General features: G+C 39.7%; 1 protein-coding gene across 1 annotated transcript in view; it reads left to right on the forward strand.

Annotated features, from left to right (window-relative positions):
* Nucleotides 1-27,280, forward strand: part of GRID2 (glutamate ionotropic receptor delta type subunit 2) — a 1,109,147-nt gene that overhangs the window by 937,376 nt on the left and 144,491 nt on the right. Inside the window, exon 13 of the mRNA XM_050944015.1 lies at nt 1,239-1,434. Within this exon, the coding sequence (XP_050799972.1) occupies nt 1,239-1,434 (196 nt within the window). The remainder of the gene's footprint in view (nt 1-1,238; nt 1,435-27,280) is intronic.

Here is a 27,280-nt window from a genome sequence, read left to right on the forward strand (position 1 = left end):
ACAAGCAACTATACAGAGCAACAAAACAGCGAACTATAACAAGGCAGATGAAACTTACAAGCTCTACAATCTTAGCAAACTATGACTTATTAAACTAAAAAGCAAAACCTACGGTGCACCTTATGCTATGGGGAAGTTACAGAGGGCAGAGTGGTATGTGCCCAGGATACAGCTCCCAAGGCAGCCCCCAAGGAAGCCAAGGGATGGTGGCTGCAGCAGTGGATACAGCTGAAAGCAGGGAGCAGAGCTTAGCAGCGGCACAAGCTTATTTTTAGCAGCAAAGTGCCACGGAGTTTGAGAGGTTTTAAGACACAGACCAAGGTTTAGCTTGAGTCTGTGTGCTAGGGAAACAGAGCCAGCAGCTAAAGTAATAAAATAAAAGTATGGAAAGTTTCACAGAAGGATTCTTACCAGTCCCCAAGGCAGCAGCAAAGGCAGAAGCAGCAGCAACATCAGAAGAAACAAGGAGGGCTCGGTATGGTCTTGATAATCAGGAGATCTCTCAGGCAGCAATTCGTTCTTCGTGGAGGGAGGTTTAAAAACCTGGGGTACGCTCAAAAATAAAACGAGAGCGGAGAAAGGACCCCCCCAAAACCCCTGGCTGATCGGACCAGGCAGCAGTGCAGGAACCTTTCTGATGTTTGTTTCAAAAATGTCTGTTTTTAAAGGCAAACTTAGGCAGTTTCCCGCCAGTAATCCTGATAGGCTCCCTCTGTCACAGGGGAGGAGGCACAGGGAAAAAACTGCAGGTGAGCACAGAGACATGCCTGGGCAGAGTCCTGTGCAATAGGTGACTCAAAAGCACATGAGGCCTATGACTCATGCCCAGGATCTTAAAAACACAATAGGTCTTGCAGCTCTGGACATTGCCTGCCCTACACAAAGCCCAGGTTCAACAAGGTGATAACAGGACTAACCCTTTGAACAGGGCAGTGGTCCCACTTAGCACGCAGCACAAGTGGCCATCCCTTTGAGAAGGGCAATGGCCCTGGTAAACAACTTAACAGCCAGGGAAGGGCGGCCACAGGAGGAGAACAAAAACAAAATGGAGTATGGGGACAGCTGTAAGAAACAAAATGGAATCGGGGGATAGCTGTAACAGACATTAAGAAAATAAACAAAACAATGACTTGACAGCAGTCTTCCTTTGTGTTGCCCTTGGCTTGCCTGCAGCTCCCGTTCAGCTTGGAAATGTGGAATCATGTCTCCTCTGTCTCTTTTCTTCACCACCCATTAAGGTCTCTCCAGGATCTCTCCAGGCAGACGGATATTCCTTATGGCACTGTCTTGGACTCTGCAGTCTATGAGCATGTTCGAATGAAGGGGATGAATCCTTTTGAGAGGGACAGCATGTATTCTCAAATGTGGCGGATGATTAACAGAAGTAACGGCTCAGAGAATAATGTGCTGGAGTCACCAGCAGGCATTCAGAAGGTATGAGGCATGGTTTACCTTTTCCTTGACAATCGGAGATACTCTGTTGCAGTGCTGGATTTTTTATATTATTTTTAACATTTGAAGCTGCATTTCCACATAGGACAGTGATCTTGCCTAATCAAGTTATATAGCCCATTGCTCCAGTGCAAAGGATTGGGCACTCTCAGCTCACTTCCCTATAGGCAGTTTTTCATTACATTTTAAAATGCAAGTCCAAAAAATATTTGCTCTGAAAACGATTTAGAGATCTGAAAGAAGAATACATTTGTCAGAATCCAAAATGAGGGTAGGATCACGGGACTTTAATAACAGAAGACATCACAGTGTACTGTACAAAGTGCTTACTGTAGGTTTGAATACAAAATAGAGATTTGTTTTTAGACTTCTGACTCTCTGAAAACTTAATGTTTCAGTCATGGTTATGAATCCTATGGGTTATGCGGAAAGCAGGCAGAAAAGCATGACCTTGTTTAAAAAACTTCACAGCAATCTCTTAAACTTGATTTGCTATGGGAAAACAAAATTATGTAAACTTTTTTGTCAAGTAAATTCTTAGAAGAGTCAAGTAAACAGGAGAGAGATTGTATTTAAGATCACCTATCAATTAAATAGCACAGATTCAGATCGTGAATATTTTTCATCAGTAACTTCAATGGGAATTACATCTACGTGAATGAGAACAGAACAGAATTCATCCCTATGATATCTCTAAATTGAAAATTTATTCTATAAAATAGGACCCTAAGAAAACAGCATATTTTGTTATTTTAGCAGGGTCTTACTTTAAAGGGTTCATTTAAATTTGAAGATGGGGAGAATTAATTATAATAGAAAACTGAACTGTTGCGTGTTTCCTCGATCGAAGGTTTAGTTAGTCGATCTTTTTTAGATCTATCAAAATCCAATCAAGCCATTTCAGAGCTGTTGCCTTTTGTTTCTACTGAAATTCACTTCCTAGGATATCCCAAACATCCATGGTGTTGTGACAGTTGTTGAGAGCACATAAAGGAAAGGGTCTTTTTAAAAAACAATGATGAAGCCATTTCCTACAGGTGATCTTTTGATAATAAAAGAGCTACAAGATAACAACTGTTTAGGAGTTTGATAAACAAGTGACTTCACCCACTGCCATTATAACGTGGATCATATTTCCCAACTCGGAGATTTACGAGACACTAAATGTCATGAAAGAGGGGAAGGTGGGAAGGGCCAGGGGAAATGCACTTATGAAATCCTTCTAGAATGTGTCATAAGCTGAAATACGTTTGATGTATACATCTCCAAAGTGCCAGAGAAAGGGACAGCTGAAGATTGATTGGCCAAGGGAAAAGGCACTTTTGAGAAAATATATTTTGGGCCAGTTTGCAAAGTGTATATAAAGCTGGGAAGCGCCTTTAAAAAAAAATCCATCACTGTGGCTTGCCATGAGTTTCAGGACAATAAAAAAAATCAGGGCACATCAAACATAAGTGAGTGTTGACTAAAGCCCTTTAGTTGAGGAAAGCAACCAGTGTATTACACTGGCAGGTAATTACAGATTACAGTCTTTGATTTCTAATTCCTGAAGACATGGTATTTGCTGTTTTTTAAATTGACAGAAACAGCATTGTCTGAGTTTAATTTCCCATAGCTTTGCTTTCCAGGATAAGCAATTGCAAGTAATAGTATCAAAGAGCTAAGCTTTAGCAAAGCAGCAATCAGCCAACCTCTCTCTCAGTTTCCAAATAGCTGCAAGACCATTCACAATGAATGTACACTTCCATCCATTCCTGCATGCACATGCTTGCTCGGTCTCTACACAGACCACCCCATACACCTCACAGGAAGAAATGCCACAGTGAGAGAGAGAGAGAGAGAGAGAGAGACCCTTGCTGCTCAGACAGGTGACAAATAGAAGGCTCTTTGAAGACTGGCCAGAAAGAAATATCTCTCTCTAAGGAATTGGAAGCTCTGTCTTTAAGATCTGTTTGAATCTTTCATCCTCACTTGGATGATAAATATAGTGTTATGTACCAACCTTGTGTACAGAAGAAAATTAAGACCAAAAAAATGTAAGTGATGAGGCAGATTTTAATCTCTGAAAAATAACTCTAAAATGAAAGCATGCAGGTATTTCAGAGGACTTCATGGGTCCATTTGGCCCATTTACATTGTTTTCATAAACTCATTCCCAACCTTGAAGAACAACTGGCCACCTCAGAGCTATTAACACAAAAAGATTATAACCTCAAACAAACCAAACTAATTTTGGGACTCATTTTGTGCTTCATTTTAATCACGCCATTAATTGGTGCTAAATCATGACTCAACAAGAAAAGAAATACATAAGCCAACACAGACAACTTGCCAAGCAAATGTTCTTGAACTACTACTAAAAACTGAGTTTCCACTAGGCCACCTAGTGTCCATGAAGAGATACTGTGACTGTAAGGATGTATGTGTGTTGCAGATGAACATGTCAAACATCCTTTGCTTTAACTACATTCCCCTGCTGCATCCTCTCAAAGGTAAATTAGATGTGCAGGCAGCCATTGCAAAGTGAAACTAGTTGGACAGTAGGACTACACAGGCTATTTAAAAGGACACTCTCAAATAGATTTTTCATACAGTTTAAAATCCTTTTAATTTTTCTCTTTCACTCTTAATTATTCATTTATAGTGAGAAAGCAACTTTTATTCTGAAAAATATAGTACAGCGGAGTCAAATTCAGTGCTGACATCTCATGCAGTCCCATTGACTTCAGTGGGATTGCATCAGTTGTACATCAGTGATTTCAGTGGAAATTGCACCTATACCTCCCCATACCATGTGGCCCAGAGAAGAGGGGGAAATTGCAGAGAGGAGCAAGTCAGAATCCAGCTGGGTAGAAGCAGAAACATCCAAATCAGGGACAACTGGACATTGAGGGTATGTCTACACTGCAATTAAACAACTGTGGCTGGCCTTGCAGGGCTTGGGCTACAGGGCTGTTCAACTGTGATACAGATGTTTTGGCTCACACTGGAGCCCAGACTCTGGAACCCTTCCTCCTTTTAGAGTCCCAGACTTTGGGCTCCAATCTGAAATCTAACATCTATACCGCAATTAAACAGGCCCTTAGCCTGAGCCCCATGAGCCCAAGTCAACTGACACAGGCCATCCTTGGGTGTTCAGATGCAGTGTAGACATATCCTGAGATAATGTTGTACTGTTTTGACTGGACTTTCTGTGTCCTGTGCTGATGGACTATTTGTTCCAGTCCTCTCCCCCTCTCTCACAGTCTCTCTTCACTGGACTTCACTCCACTTCTCCCCATTTTATTTCTTCTCCCTTGTCCTGTCTCCATCACTTTCCATTTAGCTGATCCCCTCCTAAGTAACTCCCCCCCTCATCAGAAAAAAATAATGGAACTAACATGCTGTTTGCTGCCATCACATTGTTCACTATGCTGCTATGTTCTACCCCTTCCTCCACCCTGTGTTTGTCTTGTCTGTTTCATTTGTAAACTCTTCTATTAATCTGTGTTTGCACACAATGAGGACCATGCTTGGTGGGCCCTTAGGCACTACCATAGTAAACATGATTACTACTACTAATAATCTATGTGTGAGAGAACACAGTTTATGCCCTATGACAATATTTCTTTAGCTCTACTTGGATCAGGAAAGATGCAACTTTGGTAGGGCCTTGGTCAGCTGAAATAGAGTCAGGGAAGGAGGCTAAAATGTAAACATGATGCTTTTTGAAATTTCTGTTTTTTGGCATATCCTGGTCCCATTTTCCCCCATAAATTAGGTTAAGATATTGTGCATGCATTCATTCCTTCTACATCCACAGCAACTGACTGGCTCGGGTGTGGTTAAAGGATAGCTGGATAGATTGATCTTGAATAGGTTAACAGAGTTTGATACCTCAGAATATGTGACTGCCTGAGAAGCATAGGCACATTAAATATTTTCTTGTCTCTCATCACTTATTGTTTCCCTCTATTTGAGAAAATAAAACCACTGAAAACCTGAACTGAGGCATGGAAACAACCAGTTTTGTTTCTCTAGCTATTTTGTCATATTAGAAGGAAAAGAAGGTATCTGTATTTCTACATTTGCTTTGGATTATTCTGGAGAATATTTCCTTTTTATCTCTATTTTTTCTTTATTATTCCTAAATACTCTGTGTATTCCAAATTGATTTTTCCTGTTTTGCATAGGTTATGAAATATGCATCTCATTCAGTCAAAGGAATCTCTATTTTCATGGCAGTTATTTATTGTGAGCAGATTTACCAGAACCAAAGGCCTGCTTGCTTAAACATTCATTGAGGACTCCAAAAAAAAAAAAAAAAAAGTCATTTAGGCTTAAATATATCACATTACATACCTCTTTATTTCTTCTTAAAAAGCACAGTACCCTACTTCACAAATCCTTAATCCTTTACAAACACCACAGGCTTTCCTACCCTTGAACCTATTCCCACTTAAAATACAGTGAAGCACTTCCAGTGTGCCTTTGTCTGCTCTTTGATCTCTTGAGAATAATGGTGCCAAACACCCTACCCTCCCTACCTTGTTCCTCCATACATGATATCTTAGCCTACAGCATATGCATTTTCCTCAGCAGTGTGAAGTGGAAAATTCCTTTCCCAAGTTGCATTGGCAGAATCATAATGCATTTGATGCCTCCATATATTTAAGTCACTATACAAAATATTTAGCCTGTAGGAAACTTGTGAGTTACTGTCAAGTGAAATAATGCTTCTGAACTGTGCAATAAAAAAAGCTGGCCTCAGCCTCTGAAGCGCAGCACATTAATATTCTCTCTCTTATCCACATATAAATACACACAATAGCAGAAAAAGTTTGTCCCTGAGTTTTTTGCTTCTCTTTTTCTTGTGGTGATTGCTCATTTTGAACAAATATTCCCTTTAGATTGTATCTACACTGCAGTTAGAACCACGCTAACATCTGTTAGCTAGCCCAGTTCCTCTGCCCATGGGAACCTCTTTATTTTTCTGAAAAAAAGAAAACGGTTATAAAAGAGTTAGAACATTATGCTATAAGCTGCCTAGGAGTAGTCAATAAAATGTCTAGGATAAGATGATTCTCAGGAAAAATATGATTGTCCACAGTGGTCGGGGAACTGTGCCACAACCATGCTAGCAACAACTGGGCTTAATTATGGTTATTGCTAATGTCTTTTCAACAGTAGTATGGGCATGAAAAGCTTTGCTTCTGCTTATGTGTCCAGAAACACTCCTGAATCTAGTGACTATCCTATTCCATTTTTGGTTGCAGGTGTGGTAATCAAATTAAAATCCCTGGTAACACATGTGGGTCCATAGAATAATGCTGTGAGCAGCTGGGGTATTAAGTGTTGTTGAAGCTGGCAAATTAGAAGACAATGAAAAGGAAAGTTAATCAAGGGAAGATAAAAGGTGGTGTATGCTAAGATGTCAAAGAGCTGGGTTTGAATGTGACTTCACCATTTCCACATTTTAAGCTAGTGGCACCAGGAGTATGAATGTGTTGCAGCTTTGGAGATTGATCACAGCATTAGGAAGCAGAGCACCCTTGCCATCTGCTTTCAGGGCAGCATTACAAACTTATGGGAGGTTGTCAACCCTTTTGGCCGCAGCGTCTGTACAATGATTCAGTAGTTGTTGGTGATATGGAGTAAAAAGAAGAAACTGCTGCCGATAATTATAGTGACTGAAAATGTCCTGTATTTGGTCCACCAGATATTCTGATTTTCTACCACTGCAAAGTCGGAGGAGTGAGGAGGTGCTTTGGAATTAAGAGCCTATATGTAGATACCAGTGTTCCGCTTTCCCTCTATTATCAGGTGACACTGCTTAGAGGAGGAGCCATAGTGCTAACTCACAAGTGACAAAGTTCAGAAGTAACCTCAGGGGTTTGAGAGGTTGGACATTGCTGATGAGGATGCAGTTTACATATTTTGCTATCCTCCACCTCTGTCCAGTCTATGACTTGTAGTTGACAAGTGCTTGGGGATGCAAGCATTCATGATCAACTCTGTTTGAATTACTGTGGGTGGTTTGTTTTGGTTTCATTTGTGTCCTATAGTTTCCTTTTTCTGCAAAGCAACTATCAAAATAACATCTGAGCTGGTTTTACCAGTGCAACACTGCTGGTAATGACAGGAGGAATGCCTGATCCACTCACTCTTCTCCCAATAGCATATTTAATGTCTCGTAACTTGTCAGCATGTCAGTTTATGGGGGTAGGGTTGTTTTTCATGGCAAAATATATTCCTAATAACCTCATCACACATCACAAATTGTATTCAGTTTGCATGAGCCTAAAGAATAACCAGCTGGGAGAAAAGCTATTTTCTGTAATACCCAGTAACTTCTTTCCATAGTAAAGGCTTAGAGATTAGAATTCTTTTAAATAATTGTGTAACAGTGCAGTGATTTAGAGTTCTGAATTACAGGCCCACAACCATTACACATACACTATGCTGATGCCTTCAATGGTAGAAGGATCTTAGGAACATCTCACGGTGATCTATCTGCTACCAGCACCCAACAGCCTGCACACTACGGTGGACAAACCATAGATTAGAGCTGTGCAAAACTTTCCAAACCAAACCTAAAGCCAGACAAACATCAGCTGGTTTCAAGTGGCATTACAAAATTCAACCCAAGGCTCACTAAAAAGATTGTCCTGATTCATGAAAGTTAGATAGACGTGGGCCAAGTTTTGAACCATCCTGGAGGTTTTCAGTGATTCTTGGCCAATTTATGGCTTAAGGTGGGAGCCTTGGGAAACCTGATGGTTTGGCTTGAGTTTTCTTTGAGTGTTTGGCTTTAGTCAAACTTGAAACTCCAGTCAGATCCTGGAGGAGTGAGACTAAACCAAAAGAAAGCTTGCGCACACAGACGCACACTAACCCCCACCCTTGATCCCATTTGACTCTCTAGCTATCACACCATTTCCCTTCTCCCTGTCATCTGTAAGCTTATTGAACATGTTGTCTATAAGCATTGTCTAGGGGGGAACAGCGTTAACAGGATAAATAGCGAGAAACTCACCCCAGAATGGCTCAGAGCCTGGTGGTTATGGCACTCCCCTAAAATGTTAGAGACTTGGGTTCCAGGGTCTGCTTCAAATCAGGCAGACTAGGGATTTAAAAACAGGTCTCCCACAGTCCTGCCCTTTATATAAGCAAAACTTCTTCTGGCAAGTTTCTGAAAAACTAAACAAGGTTAGTGTCTGTTTCAGTGGATCTGACAAGTGATTTATTACAGCAATTTGGGGCTACAACCCCCACAACCTGCCTCCCAGCTTAAAGTAAAGAGTGCATTTGTGGTCAGCAATGGAAATAGGTGTGAGTGTAAATATGCTGATATCAAATTCAAAAGGTATTTTATTGCTAGTGTTATTAATTATTGCATTAGCCCCAATCATCATCAGGGCACCATCTTACTGGACATTGTACAAACACACAGGAAGATACTGTTCCTACCCCAAAGATCTAATAATCTAATTTGTACATGCTTCTGTTGAGACAGAGCTACAATAGTATGTCACGAGAGGCAGAGTTCTTAAAGTGTTTGGTAAGCAATGAAAGCATTTATTATACATGAACATATTAGAAATGAAGCCTGAAAGAAGAAAATCAGTTCTCAAGGGCACTGTTATAAACCATGTTGTAAGTAAACTATAGACTTGAATAAAGAGCATCAAAAAATGTTTTCATTTGGGCTTAGCATATTAGAGGCAAAACAAGAGATCTGCTGTATATTTGCTCAACAATAAAAATGGTCTGTCCCTCTTGTTTATGACCATTCCAGCTGCAGAGAGAGGGGAGATGTTCCCTGAGTCACGTTGTGCTCAGAAATGTAATAGCTCTGTAGTTTTGCATGGTGTCAGTTGCTGTGCTGACATTGCCTCTAGGGTAACCTTGATGGTAAAGCTGCCCATTTCAATAGAAACTTGTTGTGTAGATAGAATAACAGCACAGCTCTAGAAATGCTACCCAAATAATGAACGCTGCTTTTTCAAACACATAAATTTGCCTTATGAATTCTTTAATGGCTATTAAAAATGTGTGTATGCTGTGCCTGCACTCCCACACACCCTCATGTACTGCAGAGTCCCACAAAGAATTACATTAAAACAATATTAAATCTGTGACAGAAAACAATTAAAGTCGAGAAATTCACAAGCAACAATGAAATGTGCTTCATGCTTTGTGATGCTGGTACCACAGTGTACGTGGATTTATGCATGAAAATCTTATATTAGGTCTCATATTTACTTGGATTTTGAGGGGGCATATATGTTTCCTCATATTCTGATACTACTTTTGGGGTGCCTTACAGCTCAGTTACTCTTGCTGCTGTACTTTATTAATCCTTATCTCCAGAAGTCCTCAGGTCATCTAATCTAGCCCCCTTTGCTGAAGCAGGACCAGCATATTTATAACATGTATCAACTAAAAATAAAGCTAAAAGTCTTCTTTTGAGTAAGCAGTTTTCCCTGGGGCTAAGGAATAAAGATAAAGCTCTTTTTCTTCTTGGCATTTTATTCTCTTCAGTTAAATTGTCAGAAAGCCATTTATGTCCTTTTGTATTAGAATTGAACAGCATAATTGTCTAGTATTGAAAATGTCTTCAGCGAATTAGTTTCTTTTTAGTAACCAAGGAATTGTTGGGAAAGGGTATTCCAGGAAGCAAAATGTTCCAGGAAGCACTTTAACCAGTGTGCAATCACACTTCATTATTCTATCAGTATGCATAAGAAATCGGTCTAGATGAACTGCAAGGCTCTCAGTAGGATCGCAGTGGTGGAGGAGAGTTGTTTACCATTTATGGTTCTACGGAGACGTGATTAGTGTATGTGGCTGTTCTTTTTAGAATTGATATTTAAGCAAATAAACCAGGCCACACTTCTTAATGAATATAACACAGAGTGGGATATAAATAGTAAGAATTATATCAAGATGGGTAGATAATACAGTGCATCCGTAATAAAAATAATAGATAAGCAACAGTATAATAGAAATCTGTAACTATTGAGGGATTCTGGATACAAATTAAAGAGTTTAGCTGTTTATCAGAATAACCCCAAGATGGAATTGCCTTGTAATATATTTGTAACTCATATTCTTAAAACAAAGAGGAGTCCTTGTAGCACCTTAGAGACTAACAAATTTATTTTGGCATAAGCATTTGTGCGCTAAAATCCACTTCATCACATGCAAGGAGTGAAAAATACAGTCAGCAGTGTGTGTGTGTGTATACTCAGGGAACATCTCCCCTCTCTCTGCAGCTGGAATGGTCATAAACAAGAGGGACAGACCATTTTTATTGTTGAGCAAATATACAGCAGATCTCCTGTTTTGCCTCTAATATGCTATACACACACACACACACACACACACACACACACACACACACACACACACACTGCTGACTGTATTTTTCACTCCTTGCATGTGATGAAGTGGATTTTAGCCCACAAATGCTTATGTCAAAATAAATTTGTTAGTCTCTAAGGTGCTACAAGGACTCCTCTTTGTTTTAAGAATATGAGTTACAAATATATTACAAGGCAATTCCATCTTGGGGTTATTCTGATAAACAGCTAAACTTTTTAATTTGTATCCAGAATCCCTCAATAGTTACAGATTTCTATTATATATATATATATATATATATATATATATATATATATATATACACACACACACACACACACACACACACACACACACATATATACAGCACATGAAATGATGGAAGTTGCCTTACCAAATGGGGAGTCAGTGCTAATGAGGCCAATTCAATTAAGGTAGAAGTTGCCTATTCTCAACAGTTGACAAGAAGGGGTGAATATCAAGAGAGAGGAAATTTCTTTTTGTGGTGCTAACAAGGCCGATGCAATCAAGGTGGATGTTGACCATTTCCAACAGTTATAAGAAGGTGTGAGTATCAGCAGAGGGAAAATTACTTTCTGTAGTGACCCATCCACTCCCAGTCTTTATTCAGGCCTAATTTGATGGTGTCCAGTTTGCAAATTAATTCCAGTTCTGCAGTTTCTCATTGGAGTCTGTTTTTGAAGGTTTTTTTTGTTGAATTGCCACTTTTAAGTCTGTTGTTGAGTGTCCAGGGAGACTGAAGTGCTCTCCTACTGGCTTTTGAATGTTACAATTCTTAATGTCAGATTTGTGTCCATTTATTCTTTTACATAGAGACTGTCTGGTTTGGCCAGTGTACATGGCAGAGGGGCATTGCTGGCACATGATGGCATATATCACATTGGTAGATATGCAGGTGAACGAGCCCCTGATGGTGTGGCTGATGTGATTAGGTCCTATGATGGTGTCCCTTGAATAGATATGCAGACAGAGTTTGCAACAGGGATAATTGCAGGGATTGGTTCCTGGGTTAATGTTTTTGTTGTGTGATGTATAGTTGCTGGTGAGTATTTCCTTCAGGTTGAGGGGCTGTCTGTAAGCGAGGACTGGCCTGTCTCCTGAGGTCTGTGAGAGTGAGGGATCTCTTTCAAGATAGGTTGGAGATCCTTGATGATGCGCTGGAGAGGTTTTAGTTGAGGGCTGTAGGTGCTGGCTAATGGCATTCTGTTACTGGTCTATGGGTCTATGTGCCTAGGAAAAAGTCCATTTAAAAAGAGGTAGGAAATGTTTGAGTTTCCACTCTCTCTTAGAGATGCAAATGATAATTAATATACCTTCATGTTATAGACTTAGCTCTAGAAGTTCTCTCCCCATTTGATCCAAAACAGCTGAATTTGGAGACCTTCCAGGCCCCCAGGGTTTTGGGGGGGAGATGTCGGGGGGATAATTTCAGCCAATGAAGAGGTAGAACTGAGATTTTTGTTTAGCTGGCTGGCTTGGCTGGCAGTTTCTTTTTGAATTATTATTTTAATACTTCTGGGTTCTGTTGGGGGTCTGAGTTATGTGTTAGGGTGCCAAAAGCCTTGCATAGATGTCTTGTTATTTTTTTAAATAAAAATATATTATATACAGTTAAAGTTATCCCAATGATGGGTGCTTTAAAAATGCAAAGAGCAGGCAGATAGATACCATAGGACAGAGATAGACACTAACAAAATTTTAGTTCTTCACTCACGCAATCAAGTATGAAGTATTCTGTGATACTTACAAAACTTTTATAAAAGGTATTTTTATCCATTATATCAACTTATGGGTCAGATTTTTTCCAACTGCTACATACCTGATTTTCAAATGTACTTAATTCCTGTGGCTCCCATTGATGTCACTGGGATTTGTGGGTTGCTCAGCACTTCTGAAAATCAGGGCATTCATCTTTAGCTGTATAAATTTTATATATAGGAGCCTAGCTTTAGCATCTAGGTTTAGAAAGTGCGGCCACAAATGGCACAGAGCAATACTACCATCATATGAGTTATTTTTCATAATCTAAGTACAGCTTTCATTTATTTGAAACCTGGAGTCATAAGAGTTGCCATGGAAATCAGATATATAGCCTATGGACATACTTGCTATGAAAGATATGGCAATTTCCTGCATATCCTTGGGAGATCTTATTGAATTAAGTTTAAGTATCTTTGGTGTCCACTGTATTAAGTGAATGGTTTATGTATTATTGTGGGCTGGAATTGTGTGTAATATCTCGGGGAGGAGAAGTGACAGATGTGAGACCTGGGGGTTTAGAGGGTGATGTTGAACAATGTGCCAAATTGGAATGGACTTTTGGAACTCCAAGTGTTAGGTAGTTTTTCTGGGGAATATCTAGGGGGAGGTGAATGCAATTTCTCCTCCTCCAGTTATACAGACATCCAGTCTTGTAAAGCTATGACCTGAGGAGTGGGCCATCGTCTGCTGATTACCTGTTATATGAGGTCAAGATCAAAGGCCCAAACTGTGTAAAGAAAAGACTGAAGTATTTATGGTGGTTCTGGTTATGAATCTGAGGTAGTTATGAACCTGCAACCAAGGGCTAAACCCAGTTGTGGGTTTTGAAGGACTAACACTTACCAGAGCCCTAGGCTGAAGTTGGTGTGACCTCTGTTAACATTTTTAGCATGCATTAGATTATTTTATATTTTGTATAGTGTTTTCTTTGTGACATGTTCACCTTAAGAATAAATGTGCTTGTTTATCAAGAGCTTTGTGATAACTTGTAACTTCTGGAAATCACAACTATTCATAGCCTATGGAGAGCAAGTAAATAAAGCTCAGACACTGGATTGCTGGGAATATCACGATGTAGACAGGGAACTAAGCAGTCTGGAAAAACCCCAGTCAGGAAGGCTCTCTGCTTAAGAGAGGTAATGCCTCAAGATTTGCCTAGAGTGGGTGCACTTAGTGGACCACAAGTGGGGAATACAGGTGCAATTGGCCTGCTAATAACTTTTTTCTAGGAATGGATGAATTATTAACATAGACCTTCCTAAAGGTCTGAGAATCTTCACCGAATGACATTTGTGGTCTTTGTGCATAATATAAAGAGAGCTTCTTGCTGAGAGCATATAAATTTCTAAAAGACTAATTGTTCAAAAATGTAAATCAACAAAAGCTCTACCAACGTTAGGAAAATGTCCATTTTAAAAGAGGTAGGAAATGTCTGTTTCCCCACTCTTTTTCTTAGAGATGCAAATAATAATTAATATACCTTCATGTTATAGACTTAGCTAATAATAATGTAAGTGGAAACTTATATATTGTAGACTCTCGCTAATTCATGTATGCTGAGACACCCATTGCAAATGACTGAACTTTGTGAGTAAGTGAGCAAGTGTAATAAGAACAAGGATACTGTATAAACCAACTGTGATTCATTTAGTATGACAGTTGTAATTTAACTGTAATTATTTCTAATAATACCTCTTAGCATGCCAGTAAATAATTAAGTCTTGGTGTAAGAGACACTACTACAGTATTTGCTACTAAACCTTTGTTGAGGAGCAGGGAAAGGCTGGCAGTACTAAACATAAATTATAAAGTCTGCATCTTAGCAAAGTAGTTATAATGCCATATACAGTCTAAATACTTCCAAACATTATCCAGTGTTGTGGTATTCAAGCTGCTTAATTGATTTGGTTTTACGTATCTTTTGAAATAAACATTTAAATAGGACAGGATTTGCCAGATTGACTCAAACTAGTAGTCCAACTACTCTGGCAATAGTCAATCCCCAATACTCCAGAGGAAGGCAGAAAATCCCAACAGGTTTCTGCCTTCCAAGTCACTGTTTGCTTTAGCGCAGGATGTTCAAAGGTGCTCAAATTTTCATTTTGATGCTCAAATCCCACCCAAAATGTTTTGACTCATTGCACCTTTCTGATAGTCCCTATTCTAGTCAACTGGACAATGCTTAACATTATGGGGTTGGGAAGAAGTTATTGCCTAAGTCTAAAAGACAATCACCCTATATTCCAATGCTGGAGATTTCTTTAGCATGACATGGAAACCTATATGGCTTTTTGCAGGTTAATTGTATGTTTGAGATCAAATTTTCAGTAAAAGAAGTTTACAAGCAGCACATAAAAATGTGCTTGCATTTGTGCTCATACATTTGTGCACACATTTACTCTGCGTAGGCAAACTGAGGGTTTGAACAGAAATGACAAGGCCTCTAAATGGTCATTTGTACATAGAGATACCCAATGTACAAATGTGTGTGTGTGCAGTTATGCTAACTGCATGTGCAAATTAAGACATGTGTAGCCTGTTATTCTGAAAATATAGCCCCTTTGTATGTAAGAAGGAAGGTATAGTTGTACTTATTGTGTTTGATATCAATTCTAATATATTTTTTCTGTTTCTTTCTGATCCTTGAGAAATTTTAGAAATGAATACATTGAAAGCTAGATATAAGCCAGAGCAGGAGAGACAGACAGACAGACGGAAACACACACACACACACACACACACACAGAGCAAATATCTAAAGTGCAGCTTAATAAGATTAAAAACATATTTTCTTTCATCTATTTTTGTCATAAACAGATAGCTAAGGGTTAATGTCTCTTTCACCTGAAGCACCTGACCAGAGGACCAATCAGGAAACCGGATTTTTTCAACTTTGGGTGGAGGGAATTGAGTGTCTGAGTCTTTTGTCTGTCTGCCTGCTTTTCTCTGAGCTTTGGAGAAGCAGTTTCTACTTTCTAGTCTTCTGTTTCTAAGTGTAAGGACAAAGAGATCAGATAGTAAGTTATATGGTTTCTTTTCTTTGGTATTTGCATGAATATAAGTGCTGGAGTGCTTTGATTTGTATTCTTTTGGAATAAGGCTGTTTATTCAATATTCTTTTAAGCAATTGACCCTGTATTGTATCATCTTAATACAGAGAGACCATTTGTATGTATTTTTCTTTCTTTTTATATAAAGCTTTCTTTTAAGACCTGTTGGAGTTTTTCTTTACTTCAGGGAAATTGAGTCTGTACTCACCAGGGAATTGGTGGGAGGAAGAAATCGGGGAGATCTGTGTGTTGGATTTGCTAGCCTGATTTTGCATTCCCTCTGGGGGAATAGGAAAGTACTAGTTGTTTCCAGGATTGGGAACAGAGAGGGGGAGTCACTCTGTGTAGTTTCACAGAGCTTGTCTGTGTATCTCTCCAGGAGCACCTGGAGGGGGGGAAGGGAAAAAGGATTATTTCCCTTTGTTGTGAGACTCAAGGGATTTGGGTCTTGGGGTCCCCAGGGAAGGTTTTTCGGAGGGACCAGAGTGCCCCAAAACACTCTAATTTTTTGGGTGGTGGCAGCAAGTACCAGGTCCAAGCTGGTAACTAAGCTTGGAGGTTTTCATGCTAACCCCCATATTTTGGACGCTAAGGTCCAAATCTGGGACTAAGGTTATGACAATTTTGTTTTCTCTTTCTGGTGTGTTGCATCTGTTCTATTTGTGATATTATATTGTAAATTATCTAGGACCAATTGTGCAAGATCAGTGGGCGTTGCGGGGCTGGTGCATCTCACAGAATTGGACCTTTACAGTTCAGCCAATCAAGATTAAGTATCAGTTGTTTCGATGGAATTACTCCATATTTAGACAGAGGATGTCCATCAGAGCAGAAATTGACCCTAAGAATTTTTATGCAGAGTCATTCAGATGAAAGGTAAAATACAGATCTATATGGACATAAAATATGGCAAGAATATGATAGATAAATAGATATAGAATAAAACTTGCTGAACTGAAGACCATAGATCACATAATGGATACAAAAGGTGTGTCGTGTAATAAACATCTGGCTGGATATAAATTTTACAGAGTTCTGATAGATAAAAAGCTTATTGAATTTGGTATGGCATCTGTGCCATATAACTGATGGTAGGATACAGTATGTTTTGATGTAGCATCCTTCAAAAAGAATATTACAGAAACTTTAGGACGAGTACGGAGACCCGTTGAATTTCTGGTTAATTATTAGAACCAAAGTCAAACTGAGCCTTTTTCAAGATTCTCTGTTATTCAGGTATTCTTTCCTCACTTCTGCTTTCCAGCCAGGAATGGAATTGGATGTGTGGAAATACCACACTAAAGCCTGTTCTTGTGAGATTTCCAGCCCAATTTTTCAGACTTACGAGCTAAGAGTAGTTCAAACAAACAAACAAACTGGTGGATGTGTATACACACACAACCCTGACTCTGAACTTCTTGAGGTTTTTCTCTCACTGTTTATACTGAATGGCAAATTTAATCTAAAGGTTTTCAGGTGAGTTTTTGGGAGGAAGTAACTCTCATTGTGAAGAAAGGAATTCTAGGAAGATAGGGCAACACAAATGCACAACACAAAGAGCAGCTCTATCCTACCTTTCTGCACCCCAACAACCTTGAAGAGTTGTCCAGAGGGAGCAGAGTCAACTGGCAGAGAAGAAAAACTTGACATGAGGTTGGAAAGGAGGAGAGCCTGTACAGAATTCTGAAAAGCCTGATGTTGATTTTTAAGTGGACTCAGATGTTGATAGGAAATCGGAGAAAAAAGTCATATGCAGTAGGGCTGATATGATCTTAGGTTATACTCTCTCCTGAGATATTTGCACAGTTGAGAGAGGAGACTCTTTGCAGTTTTGCTAAAAATCTAATCATGTCTGATACTTCAAAGAGTAGTTGAAAAAGTTTTCATCAGGCAAAAGGGGCTTTTATCAGAGATTATATGGTTGAAGGCAAGGTGGACAGAAATTATTATCAAGAGCAGTGAGACTTTCAGCACCAAAGTATCAGATGTCCAATAGCAATTTATATCACAAGATCAGAAGCATTCTTTTCCAAATCCGGATCATTATTAACTTCTAAGGAAAGACTAAAGGATACTGAAAATGTTTTCCTCACCTTTTATCATTTTCTAACAGATGTATTCTTTTGGCTGTGATTTCAGTATGAAGTCTTGTCGTTTTGTTGTCAGTTTGCCCACCTCGATTCTCTTTTATGGTAGAATGTTCTGGTTTTGAAATATTGTTAGTTTCTTTTGGTTGAGCTTTCTTTGTGGTGTTTTCTGTTTCTTAAATTCTAAATCATTTAATGATCAAGCTAATCATGATTAAGTTTTTGTATATCCATAAAGGTCTTCATTTAGCTGAGAGTGCTTCCTGTGCAACTAGAACACAAACAAGAATACCTAACTTAATAATACTGAGAGAAATGCTTTCATCCAAAGCACTGTAAGCATTTGGCAAACATTGATTGATTGTTAATTATTTACAGTTTCTCTGTAAGGGGAGTTATTAGATCCTGTGAAGTAGGAAGCTTTAAACCAGGCTATCCCAACACTATCTTGTTTGTTGTTTCCAGACTCGGCTGTGAATTCAAATCATATTTTCATGACACTGCTTAATGTTAGAAACTTTATCAGCATTCATCAGATCTGTAGCAAAAAAAAAAAAAAAAAAAAAAAAAAAAAGACACTCTTGAAACAGATTCTGAACCCATGCTAATTTTTCATGTTTAAGTGAAAGCAGAATCAGGCCCATTATTTCAAGATAACCAGAATCTATTCAAATTCTTTTATGCACCACAACTCCATGACCGTAGTACCAGATTGCAGAATGGCCGTTATTTGCATCCTTGCAACTTGTCCATTATGCCTAGGAGGTGGGAGACAAGGGCTCACATTCCTCCTCCAAATGAAGCAGAACAGGGATTTGAATCTAGGTCTCGCACCTCCCCGATGAGTGCCCTAAACACTGGTCTATTAGGTATTCTAGATACACATACCTGCCTCTCTGAAAAATTCCTGACCTGCTCGCCCATGGCTGCCTTTTGTGCAAGGCCCAAATGTCTACCAGATTGGGTCCCATGGGCGAGATAGGCAGAGAATTCTGTGTCTGAGGGTCCCACCAGGACTTAGCGTGAGCAAGGGTTCAGAGCAGTTCAACAGTTTGGGGGCAGTGTCAAGATTTAAGCAGCTTTGTGTGTGCCCACCCGTGGAAATGTAGATGCCATTGGGACTTCAAGCAACTATTCTGATTAGGTGGCAGATGAGCCGTGATTCTGAGAACGTTAGTAGCACCTAAATATTGGATCTAAGCAATTAAAGAGGCAGTTAGGTGCCTAGGTATCTTTGTGGATTTATCTCTGAATTCCTTCTGCTCCAGAGAGACACCCCTAATCTCTCCTATATTCTAGAGATCAAGATCAGCTGCCAGCATATGCCAGTAGTAATGACTCTGCATGTTTACACGAGGTTCTTTCACTTGAGCTTAGGGTAGCTCACCAGAGGATCCCTTCACTCTTATGCAGAGTCCTAGAAGCTGCCACTGTATTGCAGAAAGGTGCCTACGTTTTCAAGGAAACCCTGTGCATACTTTTATTACCTAAAATTATTTGTATTATGGTAGCACCTCAACTCCCCTATTTAGATCAGGACCCCATTGTGCTGTGCTGTGTACAGATGCATACTAAGAAAAAGTCCCTGTCCAAAACAGCTTACAAATAAATAATGTAAAAGAGAAGTTATTACTATCCCCACTGTACAGATGGTCAACTAAGACATAGGGAAAGTGAGTGACTTGCCCAAGATCACTCAAAGTCTGTGGCAGAGGTTCAAACATAACAGTTGAAAACAATTTCCCAGTTACAATATTTTAAGTTTCTTTTCACCAGCTGTGGGAAAGGCTTACAAGTTCAGGACAGGAGTGACTGTTGATAACTGGATTATACTTGTCATTGGTTAATTAACAATAATATGGTTAATCATTGTGCTTACAAGGTGACTTCTCTTACCATTTGAAACATGTACCTTTGCATATTTTTAGGGTGAGAGCACTTCAAAAGGGTGAGTACTTGTGTCTCTAAAATATGCTTTTTACTATATAATGCATTACATTTTCTTTTTCATATTCATTTTAATATTTATGTATTATCTTTTCATTATGTTTTTTTACTATAATATGTTGAGTCCTTTTAGTTATATAATACATGATTTGTGTAGATTATTCCTTTTTTGCAGTGTTAGGACCAGATGCTGCAAACCCTTGCTCATGTAAGTGATCCCAGTGGCTTCAATTAATGTATTGGGAAATGCAGAAGGTGTTTTTTCCACTGCTGATATGATGCTATAAAATTAGTTTCCATTGGCTTCAGTGAAGACAATTTTGCAGGAAAGCCCTCTTAAGGAAGAATTCTTAAGCTGACAGAGGCCCCAGACAGCATGTCCAGAGAGGAATTTGAACTGAGAATTAGGTACTGTGGGGAGTAAAGGAAATTGTTTAATACATTAAAATAAAAAACATTAACTCTAAGCTTAAAGTTAGTGACCAATTATATATGGGGAGAAAATGGGGGCTGTAGAAGCAGATTTGGCAAGGGTAGTTCGCCTACTTTGCAGCACAAGAGTGTAGAGTGTCTGACAATTTTCCTTGTGTCCAAGTGGCATGCGTGTGCACCTGGTGCAAGCATCTCATGGCACCTGAGAGCCTAAGAACAACATCTTCAGGCCAAAGTTTCTCAATTGGAGGAGCAGAGAGAGCATAAGTGGCTGCCTTGATTTTCCAGTTGAGGAAAGCTGCTGTCTTAAGAGGGAACCATAGTGGAATAGAAGAACAAAATCTCTTAAACGAGAACCATTTGTAAGAGCATTCTAAACTATAGAGAGTAACAAAAAATCAAATTCTAGAAAATAGCTGACTATGGTCCTTTTTAAAAGCATATTAAACAGAAAAAATATGTTTAGATGTTATACAGTCCTGGCCCTTTAAAATTCTTCCTGATCTTCCTGGGATTTTTTGCCCATTTTGTGGGTTCCACTCAATGACACAGTAACTGTAAAAGAGACAATGTGCAGGGCCAGGAGAATTTTAAAACTATAGTTGAAAACTATAAAATAGAACTATAAAATACCTACTAATTTATTTCTATATAATACATTTTTTGCTTTTGTATGAATGACTTTGAACAACATTGCAGTTGTCCATAATGTTGGTTGGATTTTCTCTTCTAAAGAAATGATGATGGTTATATTCACATGCCTAGAGAGATTGTGGCAGGCTTTCAAAAGGAGGCTGGATTGCCACCTGTCTTGGATAGTTTAGACATAACAAATCCTGCATCTTGGCAGGGGGTTAGTCTAGATGACCTTTCAGTCTCTTCTAACCCTATGATTTTATCTTGATATATGAGATGGCAGAGCATCAAAATTACAAATACGTCCTTACCTGGTGTCACAACGTCTGAATGCAGTATAGTATTTTAAAAGTCTGGATAATTTTTTAAGCTATAACAGAAAGGAAACTATTGATATGTTGTGAAATACTCATAACTTTCCATTTTAACATCCTATTTAGGTGTTTAACATTCTTTTAGTTCAGGTTATAGTGTTTTTTGCTTTAATGAAACAAACAGCATAACAGATACTAAGACACAGAAACAGATTAAGATACCTAATAAGGTGGTGGCATTTTCCCAGTAATTACTACATATACTTTAACATATCTATAAGTCTGTTTTGATATAAGGCTACAATTTCTGATAGACAATTCTGTGATGCTATTACTTGGGATTTTTATTTCCACCTCCTGATGCTCACTATTAACTGACGGAATGATTTCTTGCACTCAGGTGGGATATTTACTGGTGTACATAACTAGTTAAGCACTCAACTGACCATATGCATACACAAATGCCTGATTTCCATGCAAACACAGGTTGCATAAGGCATGAACTCATATCCATGTGCATAATTAACCTTGAAAATCTACTCCATAATTCCTAACTGAGAGTCTAATGCGGATTCATTTTAGGGAAGACAATGAACTAATTTTATGGCATTAAAAAAATTTAGAGATGAAAACATCTAAACTATGGCTTATTCCATTCTTCAATATTTTAATTCCATTTTTCTTATTTCTTGTAGTGAGTCATACTGAGGTTTTTATTAATGTGTCAGGAGCAGGGCTCTTATATTTGGCAAAAAACACACACAGTTGAAGTGAGATAGAAATGTGAAATAACTCAAATGTAAAGAGTGACAGAAATAGGTGGAAGAACTTGATGGGGCGAATGGTGGAAACAGTTCCAAGAGCAAGGGAGGGAGACACTCACCAATGGACAATAGGTAGCTCAACCCCCCTGAGAATTTCTGGCATCAATTTCTGGCCAGCTGGGGGAAAGGGGTGCTGGCCTGATAGATGCTGCAGGTCGAGCCATTCACCTGGTTACAGGAAGGAAGGAATTTTTTCTCCCATGGGCCGATTGGCACAGGATTAAGGAGTTTTTGTCATCTTTGCAGCACCTTCAAGCCACAGTGAGTGAAGTAGGAATGTGCTTGGTACCTAACTGAGGTTCTGGGGTGTAATTGTTTGTTCATTGCAACTGCAGCCAGTTTCCATTGTGATTAAGAAAATAAAATGAATGGTTCCCAGAGGTACAAGACCTGGGATTTTGATGATAGGCCTGGGGCTCAGTGATAAGGTGAGAACTTATCACCCTCATGAGCTGAGGTCTCCCCTCTGCTATGCACTTGGAGGGCAGGAAAAGGGTAGGTTTTTTTATATGGAGATATACTTATCTCATAGAGCTGGAAGAGAGCTTGAAAGGTCATCAAGTCCAGTTCCCTGCCTTCACTAGCAGGACCAAGTACTGATTTTTGCCCCAGTTCCCTAATTGGCCCCCTCAAGGATTGAACTCGCAACCGTGAGTTTAGCAGGCCAATGCTCAAACCACTGAGCTATCCCTCAGCCCAAGGGTGCTAGGACTCAAAGAGAGCTGAGTCCTGGGGGATAGGCTGAGCAGAACTACCCTACGTTATGGGTTATATGGTAAGGAGCCCTTTGACTCTGGCATTGGTACCAATTAGATACCTAGTATAGGAGAGCATGGGTGATTGTCGGGTAGCGTCCCTCCTCTTTGTTAAAGTTTAATAAAAGTTGTGGCTTACTGCTTAATTCCATGCATGTGTCTATCCTCGTTTTGCCGCTGTGTCCACCTCAATGACTGAATGGATATTTATCAAAGAGCTGTTCCTCTTGTTTATAGTGGAGTCATATTTGCACTGTTGCCAAGTTTCAATCAAAAAGACTCAGGCAAAATGTAATGAGACACATGATACTGTTATCACCCAACAGATGGGAAGGGATGAAGACAAACTGGGAGAGAGAATTATTTACAGTCATAATTATTCTAGTTGTAAGTGTTTTCATTCTTTATAACTTCTGCAGATACAGTGCCACTAAAACAGGAGCTGGTCGGGAATTTTTCAATGAAATATTTGTCAAAACCAATTGTTAATTCATCAAAACCAAAACTTCACAGTAAAGGTTTGGTTTCAATGAATTTCCCATTTTAAAAAAAAATTGAAATTTGTTGTCTGAAAGTGTCAAAATGAAAAGTTCCTTTGTATGGTTTCAACCAATTTTTTTCATTTTGAAATTGCAGTTAATTTATATTGAAAATTTTAAATTTAAAATGATCAAATTCAAAACAAAACATTTTGAAATTATCTAAACAAAATATTTTGATTGACTCAGTTAAAAAACATTAATACCACCCCTGCAGTGGCTTTCCTCTCTGTGATGTCTTCTATGCTCTGTGTGTTGTAATAGCAAAGTCCAAGGTGAGAAGCTAAGAAGGGACAGGAGTGCTTGTGGCACCTTAGAGCCTGTTCTTTTTGCGGATACAGACTAACACGGCTGCTACTCTGAAACCTAAGAAAGGACAGGCATTTTGAACAAAGACCTTTAGCATTATTTTTCTGTCTCTTTCTTTAGTCTGCAGTATCTGGAAATATAGCTGTGAGAAGACAAAATTATCCAGAGAGATGACACACACAAAACATAACAGTTGAAAATTAGGATGGATATGAATAATTCAGTAAAAAAAGAACTTGAAATCAGTCTATGAAAAGCTAAGAGTTCAAATGCTAGCCATTATTGAACTGACAGCCATGATACTCTGTCTCAGAAAGAGAATATCCTATGTTGTGGGAACTCCTTTGAGTAACATAGAAGACAGGGCAACACACCAGGGTATAATCTTTACAGCTTTGATATAAGGCTGGTAACTTGTTCTTGGGCTAGATTCACTCCTACAGGCCCAGCGGGACTGCACATCTGTGCCTGCTAGAGCAATTAAGCCAGAGGGGAAGATTCACTGCAGTGAGAAAGGAGTTCTAGTCCTCATGCAGGTTTTATGTGGGAAAGGGTAACTTTAAAATCCAGCTGGGACCTCAGAGGAGCCCACCATTAGAGATGCGCTAAATCTATACTGCTCTCTGAAAGTCTGACCCTTCCTTCTCCTGGCCCTGCCCACCTCTGGTGTTCCAGGCCCACTGGTGCAGTGGAGGTTATGAACTGTTTGTTCCTGTTGGTCCCACTCCTGGCAGTCTTTCTACCTCCTAGCCCCTGAGGCTTGGGTTCTATTGCCCTGTCTTTGAATATCTCTCATTGAGTCCATGAGAGAGAGGAAAAAAATACTGCCCCTCCCTAAATTGTGTTCCTTTCTCTCTCTAATCTGGAGAAAATCATCATTTCCCTCAGCCAATATATTCAGTATAAAGAGGAATGGAGCAAAGTGTCACTCTTTTTAGACTTATTGCCCAAACATCCATCACTTTCACTGTAGGACAAAAGCAAAGGAGTAAAAAAAAAAAAAGAAAAAAAACAAGCAAGCAAGGAAGATAAATGTGCAACACTGAGACTTATGTCATGCACATTTTTTTCTCTAATGAATTCTTCTATCAGCCTCTCTAACAAAAATAACTTGAAAGTAGTCTGAAATGCAGATGAATAAAGATTTTTTGTTTGTTTCTAAGATCTTTTGGACAGAGATTTGTCAGCACAGTTTTGGGTGCTATGAAACAAATTGATGGCAACTGTGACAAAGTTCCTCCTCTACCTTAGTGGGTCCTTCACTTATTGGCAGATTTGTTCACCTCAGTGATCTTCCCCTCTTGTGGAATCCACAGTCTGGGTCAGCTCCTCATGTGTCTGATCAGGAGTTGGGAGGTTTGGGGGGAAACCAGGCCCACCCTCTACTCGGGGTTCCAGCCCAGGGCCCTGTGGATCGCAGCTGTCTATAGTGCCTCCTGTACCAGCTGCATGACAGCTACAACTCCCTGGGCTACTTCCCCATGGCCTCCTCCAAACACCTTCTTTATCCTCATGACAGGACCTTCCTCCTGGTGTCTGATAACGCTTGTCCTCCTCAATCCTCCAGCAGTTCACTCTCAGCTTCTTGCTCCCAGCTCCTCACATGCTCCTCCTCCCTACCTAACTGGAGTGAGCTCGTTTTTAAACCCAGGTGCCCTGATTAGCCTGCCTTGATTGGCTGCAGGTGTTCGAATTAAAGTAGCTATCTCTACTGCCTTCTAGAAAGATCTTAATTGGCCCCAGGTGCCTTGATTAACCTGGAGCAACTGCCATTAGGTTACCAGGGTCCTAGGGATTTGTTTAGCCTGGGGCTAACATACCTGTTTCTCAGTACTTTACTGTAGCCATCTGGCCTTGCATCACACAACATTTATCCAAGCACCTTTGTTTGGCTTGTTTTTTGTTTTGTTTTGTAACTGGAAAGAAGAAACTAGATCTGATTTTGAGGACTATTTTCCTCAAATGTCCAGCTGTTGCAGAGAGGATGCTATTAGTACTTATGATTTCCCTTATTAACTCCCTCCAAGTCAGAAGAAGGCATAGGCATCATAAAGCCAATGCTAGTACCTCAGTTCTTGGAGTCACATGATGAGATGAAAATCTCAACTTTCATTTAAGAAAAATATTTCTAGCTCTTATGGATGGAAAGAAATGCTTGAAAAAATATGAATCAAGAGTAAGTGATGTCTGCCTGAGTTGGGCAGAGAGCCTGAAACAATAGCTCCAAGAGGTGTGAACTTTGCTCCTGCCCCAAGGAGAGGTGAAGCCAGGATGCAGTAACAGGGCTATAGAGGCTGCATGTTGGATATGTTTACAGTTCTGGGTTGCCTTAATTTGGCCTGGCTTCTTCCCTCAATGCACCTGCATTTATCTCCCACCTACAGCACTAGATTATGTAACCTTTCCCAAAATTAGCAAAGAGTCCTGTGGCATCTTATAGACTAACAGACCTTTTGGAGCATGAGCTTTTGTGGGTGAATACCCACTTTGTCGAATGCATGAAAGCTCATGCTCCAAAACGTCTGTTAGTTTATAAGGTGCCACAGGACTCTTAGTCTGGATCTGTAAAAGCAGCAAACATGGCTACCCCTCTGATACTTCCCAAAATTGTAGATCAGATTTTGTTCCATAATGCTATACCTCTAAGCATAAAACCCTGTAGTTCGTCTGCTCTGTGTATTTTCAATAGACGGTTGTAATTATTTATTTGAGAAAATCCTGGAAATGGGGGGAGAAAAACACACAGGAGTCTTGAAGCCAGGAAGGGTGCTGACAGCTGAAAGTAGGTAAGCAAAATGGTCACATAAAGACATTCTCGGAGCCAATATCTATCACTAGATAGACATCCTGGTGTGTCTGGGCTAACCAAACCTTTCCTTGGCTACCCGGAGGAGCCTGTGCTGCCTGAAATTGTAGACCAGTGTAAATAGTATGTCATAATACATTTGTCTCTGTCTCTGATCTGTCAGACTAACCTGTCAGCATAACAAAAGTGCCCATCACCCAAATATTCAGGAACTACTTACCAAACAATATTATAAAACACAGGATAATAAGTACAGGTGGAGGGGAAGGATATATTGCCTGGCAGGTTTGTTATTGAACATTTAAAGCTAGCAAACTGTTCAGAGGAGGGAATCCCCCTTCTCCTTCCCCCAACCCTCCGTTATTCACATACAAATCTGCATAGCCAGATCAAGAATACTGCTCATGTGGAACACTGTGCAGCTCAGGCTAAGGGTGCATCGGCCAAGCACAAGTTCAGTCTCAAGCAAAAAGTTAGAGCAGCTCTGATGCTGCTCTAAATTGTACTAGTTGTAGTGGCCCTCAAGAAGCTGCTCTGGCACCTGAGCATGGGATTCCAGCAATTTAGGGCATGGCCCCTTTGCCTCAGGCGTGAACAATATGTTGACAATTGGATTCACCAAGGCAAGGGGAATTCTGAGCTGATTACTTATGTTTGCTTTGCACCACAGATCTGTGGAAAGCGGACAAGGATATGGCCTTAGATCTTTATCTTCTGATAGATCCTTTGATGAAGGAGGAAGAAAAGGGAAACTAGGGCCTGGACTACACTACGCGTTTAAACCGATTTTAGCAGCGTTAAACTGATTTAACGCTGTACCCGTCCACACAGCGAGGCCCTTTATATCGATATAAAGAGCTCTTTAAACAGGTTTCTGTACTCCTCCCCAAAGAGAGGAGTAGCACTGAAATCGGTATTACCATATTGGATTAGGGTTAGTGTGGCTGCAAATCGACGGTATTGGCCTCCGGGCGGTATCCCACAGTGCACCATTGTGACCAC

This window comes from Gopherus flavomarginatus, chromosome 3 (assembly GCF_025201925.1).
Source record: "Gopherus flavomarginatus isolate rGopFla2 chromosome 3, rGopFla2.mat.asm, whole genome shotgun sequence".
Classification (NCBI taxonomy): Eukaryota; Metazoa; Chordata; order Testudines; family Testudinidae; genus Gopherus; species Gopherus flavomarginatus.